Genomic DNA, 11,479 nt, shown 5'->3' with positions numbered 1-11,479 from the left:
TTATATTTTATTCATATGTGTATGTAACATTAAGAGTAGTCAAACTTCTGCATTGACTATTGTCAATGTTCTAAACAACAATATTTGCAGCTATAAAAATGAAGAATTGCCACTATTTATTGATACCAGTATTCCTCGTAACTTATTCTTCTCAAGAAGATCATTATACAGATAATACAAAATATTTAGCTTAGTTTGATTTTTGCGACTAGATGCGTGATTTAGGTATCAACAATAGTTTCTCCTTCCTACGAACGCTTAGCCCAAAAACCTCTTTCATATCGATATCTTTTCTCTCAACCCCAACCGGAAGTTCCCAATCAAACCTGTTCACGAGGTTTGCTAACATAAGCTCGACATTGGCGATTCCGAGGTTTATACCAGGGCATATCCTTCGTCCTGCCCCGAATGGTAAGAACTGAAAATCATTCCCCTTGAAGTTGACATTCACAGCGTTGCCTTCATCTGTAAATCTTTCAGGTATGAACTCTTCCGCATCCTCCCAGGAGCTCGAATCCCTCCCAATGGCCCATGCATTGATGACAACACGCGTCCCAGCAGGAACCATGCATCCATCGATGGTACAGTCAGCCATGGCAAGGTGGGGAGCAAGGAGAGGCGCAACGGGATGCAGCCTGAGAGACTCTTTTATTACTGCTCTTAGGTACACCATGTTCTCCATGTTAGTTTCGCTCACAATTTCTTGTCCACGGGGTATGATACTCCTCACTTCATCTTGTAGCTTCCTCATGAAGTGTGGCCTCCTCATGAGTTCAGCCAACGTGAATTCGAGGACGTTAGCTGACGTGTTCGTTGCACCGAAAAATACATCCTGTGGATATATAACAATTCGTTAGGTATCCCCAAAGATATATAGAAATCAAGTTATGTAATTTGAAAGCTATTATCTGTACTGACTGTGAGGAGAGCTTTCATGTGCTCTCTTGTGAGACCATACTCCTGCTGAACAGACAATAAAATATCTACGAAATCACCATCCTTGTGTTGAGACGCTGATTTGCCCTTGCTCACACGATCATCGATCACCTTGTCCAGCAGTTCGGCCCATCTGTTCCTCGCTCTTTCAGCCTTAGCGTAAACCATCCTCTTAAGCACTCCTACCCTACCCAATGCTGGGAAGTACTCCTCCAAGTTGAACCCGCCCAGAAGCCGCGAGGTGTCGTTCATGAGTTCCCGGAACAGCTTGCTCCGCCCATCTTTCAGGGAGAACTTGCCCGACACGATACGGCACACCATGTCATTCGAGAATGAGTTGAGGAGCTCGCTCATGTCGACTGTACCACCGCCTGTGGCTGCCTCGTTGATCTTGGCCATTGCCATGCTGACCTATGGGATGATAGCATGCATCTTAATTAAAGTATGAGAAACAAAAAGTGATATATGTAACTGTTAATTAGCTATTCTAAAACTCAAATGATAATGCCCGCATGGCATGTTTGCACTTTACCCACACGCGTCGATCCATGTTGATTCTGTTTCGTACAAATCTTAAAAAAATATGTTGGAATTTTAGTACATAGGCATCATCGTATGTGTGGATATTGGAGAGTTTGCCCATTCGATCTGTAGCGCGCGGTAGACAACTGCGCTGTGTGGGCGAACCAGTTTCTGCCCACTCAGTCACCACCTAGTCCACACGCCCGTGTGGGCAAACTGCTCTTCTCCCACGCGACGCTCGTACGTTGCTAGATTGCAACTGCAGTTAGGTACATGGCAACTAGGTAAACTCATATGGTAACTATGATTCATTGCTAGATGGCAACTGCAGTTGCGCGTACGTGCCAACCAGGTAAACATACGTGACAACTATGATTAACTATACATGACAACTATGAATGGACCACATGTGGCAACTAGTTAAACACATATGGCAACTATCTCCGGATAACAAAAGTATCATCACGCGGGTAATTATAGTTAACCAAAACAGAGAGAATTGCCATGTTTTTTCAACTACATTTGCCATCTCGGGTTATTAAAATTATCATTCTTCCCGGAGTAACTGAAGTGTCATCCCGCCGTACTATATTACTGTACTATCTAATATAGAGGTAGTTGTTGGAAATAACCACACTGTCCGTATGCGGGTTGGACCGGAACAATCAAACCGACTCGAAGTGTATTAGGCTAGCTTTAGTTCTTTATATACTCGTGTAAGCTACCCCTTGTAACCAGATCAGATCAACAAAGCAATAGATCAACAGGACCGACAAGGCCCTGGTTTAGCCATCCAAAACCCAGCGTCTCTTGTTCTCGTGTGTGCGATTTGCCTGCCGGTGACTCGATCTAGCTAGCATACGAAGCTAGCTAGCCACCTCTGTAAATCCATCCAGCTGCAAATCCATCCAGCTAGTTGTGTGCCTGGTTAGCTACGTTGTTGCGTACGTGTACGTCTCCGTGGAAAGTACTTGTTGGAGTTAGCACGGACGGGACCAAGCCAACAATTGGTATCAGAGCGAGGTTGATCTTCTAGTAACGGAAGATCATGTCGGAGGACGATAAGACCAAACAGCTGGCGGCGTACTCCGGTGCGGCTAAAGTATTTGCTGCTCCGGCGAATTCGTCGTACCCACGATTTGACCGCGAGAACTTCGGGGTCTGGAAGGCACTGATGGAGTGTGGTCTCCGCGCCAACGTGTTGTGGGATGCAGTCGATCCAGGAGGCGACGCTTTCAAGAAAGGAGGAGCCGAGCACTCGAAGGATCGGCAGGCGGCATCGGCGATTTACTCGGTGATGTCGATGGATGTCCTCCAACAACTGATCGCCAAAGAAACGGCGAAAGAGGTGTGGGATACCTTGGAGCTCATGTTCGAGGGACACGACCGCGTCAAGCAAGCCAATCTCCAAACTCTCTTAAGGAACTATGAGACTTTGGTCATGGGCGACAATGAGTCCGTGGACGTGTTCGCTTCACGCGTTGCTACTCTCGTCAATCGGATCCGCGCACTTGGAGAAAACATCACGGAGGCCTCGGTTGTCCGTCGGTTCTTGCGCGCGGCTCCTCCCCGGTACCTACAAATTGTCACGGCGATCGAGCAGTGCGTCGATCTCGCGACACTCTCCATTGATGATCTCGTCGGACGCTACAAGGCTCACGACGAGCGTATGCGGTATAGTCTCGGGGACGGGAAGAATGATGATCATGTCATGCTCACGCGGGCTCAGTGGCAAGCGTTGGACTCAAGGAAAGGATGTGAGGGCTCAAGCAAAAACACTCGCCAAGATCGTGCGCCAAACGAACAAATTCAGAAGAACGCCAGTGACGGCGCTCCGAAGAAGAAAAAGAAGTTCGACAAGCGCAAGATCAAGTGTCACAACTGTGGCATAATGGGGCACTTCAAGTCGGAGTGCAAGAAACCACCGAAGGAGAAAGCTTTCATGGCCAAGGAAGGCGATGATGGCGACATGATGCTCATGGTCAAAGTATGCAAGCTAATGGACGAGGATAGTCCAACTCCTAAGGCGCCAGCTACGGAGGTTGTTACGCTCATAGAGGAGGCAGTTTTTCTTCATGACAAGAAGAGGATGAACTCGGCGAGGCACGTGTGGTACCTCGACACGGGAGCTAGCAACCACATGACCGGCGACAAGGACCAGTTTTCTGAGCTCAGACTTTCGGTGGGAGGCACGGTTCGGTTCGGCAATGGACGGACCGTTGACATCGCAGGGCGAGGTACTGTCCTGTTTGAGTTGAAGAATGGCGTCCACAAGGTACTCACGGATGTTTACTATATTCCCAAGCTAAAGAGTAGCATCATAAGTCTTGGCCAGCTCGAGGAGCGTGGTTGCAAGATTGTGCTCGAAGATGGCTATCTATGGGGGTATGATCGTCAGAGGATGCTAATTATGAAGGTGCAGAGGTCACCGAACAGACTTTACATCCTCAACTTGTCTCGTGTGGATCCAGTATGTCTCTTGTCGAGCATGGATGACTCGGCATGGAAGTGGCACGCACGCTACGGACATCTAAATTTCCAGGCTCTTCGGCAACTTGGACAAAAAGAGATGGTACGTGGTCTACCGTGCATCGAACATGTCGACCAAGTGTGCGACGGTTGTCTTATTGGGAAACAAAGGAGGGCCCCGTTCTCAAGAGAGGGAAACTTTACACCGGCCACCCCTGCTGGAAATAGATATTTCCTGCTCATCGTCGACGACTTCAGCAGATACATGTGGATTGTGTTGTTGAAGACGAAGGATCAAGCTTTGGAAGCCTTCAGGATAGTAAAGATGCCAGCCGAAGTGGAATCCGAAGCCAAGATGAAGGCCCTCCGTACCGATCGGGGGGGTGAGTTCAAGTCTCGTGAATTCACAAGGTTCTACGAAACACACGGGATCAAGCGGTATCTTATGGCTCCATATTCACCACAGCAAAATGGTGTTGTGGAGCGGAGGAACCAAACTGTGGTGGCGATGGCACAGAGCATGTTAAAGAGTAAAGGCATGCCAGGGAAGTATTGGGGTGAGGCGGTCAATACGGCCGTTTATTTGCTGAACCGGGCTCCAACCAAGAGTGTGGTTGGAATGACGCCGTACGAAGCATGGTACGGACACAAGCCCGCGGTTGATCATCTTCGTACTTTCGGGTGTGTGGCGCATGTGAAGACAGTGGCGGGGCATACTAGCAAATTGGCGGATCGGAGTACTCCAATGATATTGGTTGGCTATGAAGCGGGCACAAAAGCGTACCGTGCGTGCAACCCCTCGAACAACAAGGTGGTTGTGACGCGTGATGTGGTCTTTGAAGAAGCGAGGTCATGGAATTGGAACTCCACCGAGCAAGTATACCCGTCATCAGATGACATTTTTAATGTCGTTTACGACGAACCTGAACATGCAGAACCTGACGATCAACTGAAGAGGTCGTCGGGACAAAGCGATCCTCCGAACGCAGGTGCTATTGAAAACACGCCAGCTAGGTCGGCCGTGTCGCTTGAGCCCGCGATCAGCACGTCCCCTAGCGCTGTTGGGTCTACATGCAGCAACCGAGGCAAGGGAGCCATACAAGTTGCAGCCTGCAGCACGCGTGACAGCGTTCCCTGTAGCGTTGGTAGCCCAGGCCGTGGCACCTCTCCTGGAGGTTCACGTGATGGTGGTATGACCCAGAGTCCACCAAGCCACGTGCATGGCGCTGATGGTTCTCTTGTACGTGCACCAGTTTCACCTGGTTCACCTCGTGGATGTGTAGCCAGCCCAGGGGTGCTCCAATTGCCAGAAATCGGAAGTGTGGCAACTTCAGCAGAAAATTCTTTGTCTTCGATGAAAGAGGAGACGAGGGAACATCCGCCAACACCAGTACGTCTTCGATCAGTGGTGGATTTATATCCAAAGGAAACATTTCAAACCATAAATCCGGTGAAAATTAAGAGAAGAGGACGACAATGTTTGCTTAGTGTCGAGGAACCGACAAAGTTTGAAGAAGCAAACATGGAGGAGTGTTGGCGTCGTGCTATGGATGAGGAGTTGGGGTCGATCCGAGACAACAAAACATGGGAGCTCGTGGATCCTCCCAACGGCCATAAAATTATAGGGCTCAAGTGGGTGTACAAGGTCAAAAAGGATGCCGATGGAAATCTTGTGAAATACAAAGCAAGGCTCGTAGCTAAGGGATACATGCAAGAGCAAGGTGTGGATTTCGAAGAAGTGTTTGCTCCAGTTACAAGGATGGAATCGGTGAGGCTAGTTATAGCTCTTGCGGCTCAAGAATCTTGGAGGCTACATCACATGGATGTAAAATCCGTGTTTTTGAACGGGGAGTTGGAAGAAGAAGTTTATGTCAAGCAACCACCGGGGTACATCAAAGAAGGAGAGGAACACAAGGTGTTGAAACTACACAAGGCATTGTACGGGCTATGTCAAGCTCCTCGGGCATGGAACATCAAGCTTGACCGTACACTGGTTTCTCTTGGTTTTGAGAAAAGTCCACTCGAGCATGCTATGTATAAGCGAGGCAAAGGCAAGGATCGTCTCTTAGTGAGCATCTATGTCGACGATCTTTTGATAACCGGAGCAGATGAGGAGGAGATTGCTAGATTCAAGCTACAAATGAAGGAGCTATTCAAGATGAGTGATCTAGGGCTCTTGAGTTACTATCTCGGGATTGAGGTACAACAAAAGCCTGAGGGGATCACACTATGTCAGGAGGCATATGCAAAGAAGATTCTTGAAAGCTGTGACATGGAGGACTGCAAACCAACTTTTGTTCCGATGGAGCCTCGTCTTAAACTTAGCAAGAGAAGCAAAGCACCCGTGGTTGATGCAATGGAGTATAGGAGTGTGGTCGGAAGTCTAAGGTATCTTGTGAATACACGACCAGACTTGGCCTATTCCGTTGGCATAGTGAGTCGCTTCATGGAAGCACTCACGAAGGAACATTGGGCAGCTGTGAAACATATACTCAGATACATCAAAGGGACAACAAACTTCGGTTGTGTCTATTTAAGAGGGAAGAAGAAGGAGATGGTGGAGCTACTTGGCTATAGTGATAGTGACGTGGCAGGAGATGTGGACGACCGTAAAAGTACCTCGGGAGTGACATATTTCTTGGGCGGGAGCATAGTGAGTTGGCTATCACAAAAGCAGAAGGTGGTCGCATTATCATCCTGTGAAGCGGAGTATATTGCAGCTGCAACCGCGGCGTGTCAAGGTGTGTTTTTAGAAAGGCTACTCGATGACCTCACACACAAGGAACCGAAAGGAATGGTGTTCTATGTTGACAACAAGTCTGCGATTGCTCTATGTAAGAATCCAGTGCATCATGACAGGAGCAAGCACATTGATACAAGGTATCACTACATACGACAGTACGTGGAAGAAGGCAAGATTAAAGTCAACTACGTTTGCACCGATGATCAGCTTGCAGATATCCTGACCAAGTCTTTGGGACGACAGAAGTTTACAGAGATGCGGAGAAGGATCGGCGTCCAAGCTGTAAAGTGAGGACATCGTGTTTAGGGGGGTGATTGTTGAAAATAACCACGCTGTCCATGTCCGGGTTGGACCGGAACAATCAAACCGACTCGAAGTGTAATAGGCTAGCTTTAGTTTTTTATATACTCGTGTAAGCTACCCCTTGTAACCAGATCAGATCAACAAAGCAATAGATCAACAGGACCGACAAGGCCCTGGTTTAGCCATCCAAAACCCAGCGTCTCTTGTTCTCGTGTGTGTGATTTGCCTGCCGGTGACTCGATCTAGCTAGCATACGAAGCTAGCTAGCCACCTCTGCAAATCCATCCAGCTGCAAATCCATCCAGCTAGTTGTGTGTCTGGTTAGCTACGTTGTTGCGTACGTGTACGTCTCCGTGAAAAGTACTTGTTGGAGTTAGCACGGACAGGACCAAAGTCAATAGTAGTAACTTAGACTAGTAACATATGCATGTTATTACTCTAAGTTACTCCTCATTATAAGTAGTCTTAGAGCCGCTAAAATTTGCAAGATCATTAGAAATCAGTACCTCTTCCATGGCGGCGCTGCGGAAATACTGCACCTTGTTATCGCTGAGCATGTGTGTGGTGACGAGCTTCCTTGCCTGCCGCCAGTACTCGCCGTAGGGCGCGAAGGCGATGTCAGACGAGCCGTACATGATGATGTCGGAGACGACGGAGGGGGGGCGCGACGCGAGGAGATGGTCATGCGTGCGCAGCACCGCCTGGGCGGCGCACGGCGAAGACACGACGAGGGTCGGCACGGCGCCCAAGCGGAGGAGCATCACGTCGGCGCCGTGCTTTTTGGCGAGGCCTCGGAGGGAGACGTGCGGGAGTGCGCCGATGAGGTGCAGGTGCCCGATGATGGGCAGCGCCGGCGGCGAAGGTGGGAGGCGTTTCCCTGTTGATCCTGTCTTTCTGGTGAACCAGTGATGCAGAGACAAGAGGAGGAGGGGGAGCAGGAACAGAAACCATGCCCGCGGATGCGTGATCTCTAGCATGAGGTTCTGCACGAGGTCCGCCATGCCGAGCTCAGTTGCTCTATCAGGTTAGCATCACAAGCTCGGTTGCTTTATAAAGCAGCTAGGCCGGGTAGAAGCCGGCAAAAAACATATGCATACACCGATACATACGAGTATCTGCGGTGCACTGAACTTGGAGCAAATATTGGTGCTTGTGTGTCCAAGTCAGGTCTAGTCTTCCAGATGGATGAGCTCTTCGTATTCAAGTAGTATGCGTTCAGCAGGTTGTACCTCTCCTCATAGCTATCACACGGGAGAAGACGTCCCGCCGCTCGTGGAATTCATTCACGCAAGGCAAGAGACGTTCAAGTCCAGCCACACCACGTCCCTGAAAGTTTTGGCCATCCACGGCACCAAAAGATCTTCAGAATGCTAATTAATCACGTAATAATCATACGCATGCATGTGACAAACACAACTGAAACACGGTGTTTGATAGACTCGATATATATAGGATCCTTTTTAATTTGTCCCAGCAAGCAAGTGATCTTGACAAAATTTGTCTTGTTTCAAAATGTTTTGTTGGGTTTTATTTTCTTATTACAAAGTGTATCAGTGTATGTCTCATTTTGTCCCAAGAAATAAGGGTAGATATGTTCATGGTACCGAATAAAACATTACGATTCACTTTGACAAGACAAAAAGGACCCGCTATAAATTGTGTAACGTTATGAAACAAAACAAATATTGTTACAAACTAAAAACATACGACTAGAACCTCAAGCAATGACGAGAGGTTGATACACGCACGGGATACCTATGCATGGTAGAATATCATTTCTCATTTTTGCTTATACAACTATATCACAATATCACCCACAAAAAAAACTATATCACAATATGGGGAGGGTGGTAGGGTTCTACTACCGTTGTTTGCCCAAAAAAACAGAACCTTAGCCGCCAGCCGATTCACCCTATCCACCTTCAGTCGTCCCATCGTCGGCCTCCCCGCCCTTCCACACATACTCATAGACGTTTGGGGGTGGTGGGGAGCTACAAATCTTGCGGTAGTAGTAGTTTTGGGTTCTCCTCCGCAGTTAGGGTTATAGAGTTGTTGGTGCTTCGCCCATGAATATAGTGGCAGGTCGCTCTGTGTCCTCGTCACGGCGATGACATCCTAGAGTCATAATAATGTCCTTATCACCATTTCGGTGATGCATCTAGTGCCGGTGGAGGGGGCGTGGATGTGTGTCTCCTGCAGGTCTGCTTGAGTCTTCGGTGAATTTGTTTGTATTCGGAAGGTGTTGATCTCCAGTAAATCCGTCCAGATTTATATGACGCCCGTGGGTGTTGGTGCGTTTGTATAATCCTTCTGATCTATATTTTTCTTCATCAATGACACTTGTAGCTTTGGTATGCTTGATTTTGGGTCACATCGTGATTGCTTTCTTACTGTCAACTAGGAAGGGGTGATGATGACGGCCCGTTGTGCCTCGGTGTTTTTTTGTTTTTGAAGACGTCTCGGTGTGGTTGTTGATTTATGGAAAAACTCAACTTGTAATCCGTAGCATTGTCATCCCAAATAGGCCCGTCCATATAGTGGTTTGTGTTACTGAAGTTAGTTGGAGCATCTCTAAAGATCCGTATAAGTCGTCGGAGTTAAAGCACACCTAGCCAAACCCTTATCAAGTTTAACTCAAAAAAACTATGTTGTCCGGTGATGCTTATATTTGAGTGGCGCAACCATGTCTCAGGATAATGTTGGCCATTCCCCGTGCGGTAAAATTGACAAAAATGACTCCTGGGGGAAAAGAACTCACAGAGTGAACCCTTGGGGGAAAGATTTCACTCGTCTGACCCTTTTGTGTGGCGTCCGACACCTCCGTTCGGCACCACACGCCCCGACCACCTGGCAGAGAGGGCCCATCCCCCAGGCCGTGTGACGCCTAAGCCTCGGGCGTCACACATTGTAATGTGTGGCGCCGAACGCTTAGGCGCCACACATTGACTTATACAGCCACGAGCCAGCCCCCCTCCCCATTCCCCTCCCCCATTCAAACCGGTGGCGGCTGGCTCTACTCCAAGTCCGAATCCCCTCCCCCATCCCCTTCAGATCTGGTGATTTCTTCCGTGGATTGATCCCCCAAGGTTGGCTACTAGGTAATCTCTTCCGTTTCCCATCCCTTTATCCAAATGGAATAGGTTTTTGTTTGAGTAGATAAGTAGATTGATATGAGTAGATTGATATGAGTAGATGAGTAGATTGATATGAGTAGATTCATATGAGTAGTTAGGATATGAGTAGTTAGGATATGAGTAGATTCATATGAGTAGTTAGTATGAGTAGTTAGGATATGAGTAGATTCATATGAGTAGTTAGGATATGAGTAGATTCATATGAGTAGTTAGGATATGTGTAGTTAGGATATGAGTAGTTAGGATATGAGTAATATGTAGATGAGTGGATTAGTAGATGATTATTTTTTTGAATATGAGTATTTTTTTTGTGATTTGTAGGATGGTGTGGCTTTTGAATGATGTTTATGACGTTGAACACCGGGCCTATTTGATGTCGAAGAAGAAAATGGTAAGTAGATCATATGATAAAAAATCATGTATTTAATAAGATGAAAATGTAATGATATCATTCACTCCTATCTGTTTGCAGGAGCTTATGTCCTTGAAAATCCGGTCTCACGGGGCATCGATTGTAATGCAGTACGATGAGCGGTACACACCATACATCGAGATGACAGGACTCCTTCCATTCATTTAGCTTGTGACTCGGTCAACACCCAATCTGAACGATGCGGCAGTCACTGCACTTATTGATCGGTGGAGGCCGGAGACACATAGTTTTCACCTCCGGACCGGAGAGATGACAGTTACTCTTCAAGATGTTTCCATGATCACCGCACTTCTGATCGAGGGGAAGCCTCTTTGTATGAGCACTGATTCCGAGGGATGGCGGCAACAAATGGAGGCCCTTATTGGTATGTCGCCTCCAGAGCCGGAGGTAGAAGATGGAGGGAAGAAAGATAGAGTCCCGGCCAACGCTCCTTTCACTTGGATTGCCGCCAACTTTGTTCATTGTCCTGAGGACGCAAATGACGAGGTGATCCAGACGTATGCTCACGTGTACATGTGGTATGTCATCTCTAGGACTATCTTCGCTGACGGCAGTGGCAAGAATGCTCCATGGATGTGGCTGAAGGCATTGATTGTTTTCGACAACAAGTTCAATTGGGGCTCGGCCGCACTGGCTTACTTGTATCAGTAGGTACTAAATTGTTAATAGTAAGTACTCTCTGTTATCCTTTTCTGCTAAACTGATGCATGTTTGTTGTTACTTGTAGTTGGACGATGCTTGTCGCGGGTCCACAAAGGACGGTGGAGTTGGTGGTTGTATGCTCCTAATTTTGATATGGAGCTGGGAACGCCTTCCTGTTTGACGCCCTAAAACCTCAAAGTGGAATACCTGGGATGACCACGGCAACCCTGTACGGCCTCCTACATGGGCTGACAAGTGGGACGTGGTATTGGAGGTGGCAAGCGAAGTGAACCTATT

At 47.8% G+C, this 11,479-nt stretch overlaps 1 protein-coding gene and 1 pseudogene across 1 annotated transcript; one reads left to right on the top strand and one right to left on the bottom strand.

The window, feature by feature from the left end:
- Positions 1-208: 208 nt before the first annotated feature.
- On the bottom strand, positions 209-7,974 carry LOC123412982 (indole-2-monooxygenase-like). The gene is made up of 3 exons (XM_045105930.1): positions 7,480-7,974; positions 919-1,347; positions 209-832 (listed from the first exon to the last, which is right to left on the bottom strand). The coding sequence occupies exons 1-3, from the start codon at positions 7,972-7,974 to the stop codon at positions 209-211; spliced, it is 1,548 nt and encodes a 515-aa protein (XP_044961865.1).
- Positions 7,975-10,368: 2,394 nt separating this feature from the next.
- On the top strand, positions 10,369-11,206 carry LOC123407295 (annotated as a pseudogene).
- Positions 11,207-11,479: the final 273 nt, after the last annotated feature.

The sequence above is a fragment of the Hordeum vulgare genome, chromosome 7H (assembly GCF_904849725.1).
Source record: "Hordeum vulgare subsp. vulgare chromosome 7H, MorexV3_pseudomolecules_assembly, whole genome shotgun sequence".
NCBI classification, from domain to species: Eukaryota; Viridiplantae; Streptophyta; class Magnoliopsida; order Poales; family Poaceae; genus Hordeum; species Hordeum vulgare.
This window is presented reverse-complemented; position numbering and strand designations above follow the sequence as displayed.

Coding starts and splice junctions, on each gene's coding strand:
- LOC123412982 (XM_045105930.1), bottom strand. CDS start 7,974: ATGGCGGACCTCGTGCAGAACCTCATGCTAGAGATCACGCATCCGCGG. Junction 1,348..7,479: donor GCAGCGCCGCCATGGAAGAG/GTACTGATTTCT, acceptor ATCATCCCATAG/GTCAGCATGGCAATGGCCAA. Junction 833..918: donor ACATGAAAGCTCTCCTCACA/GTCAGTACAGAT, acceptor ATATATCCACAG/GATGTATTTTTCGGTGCAAC.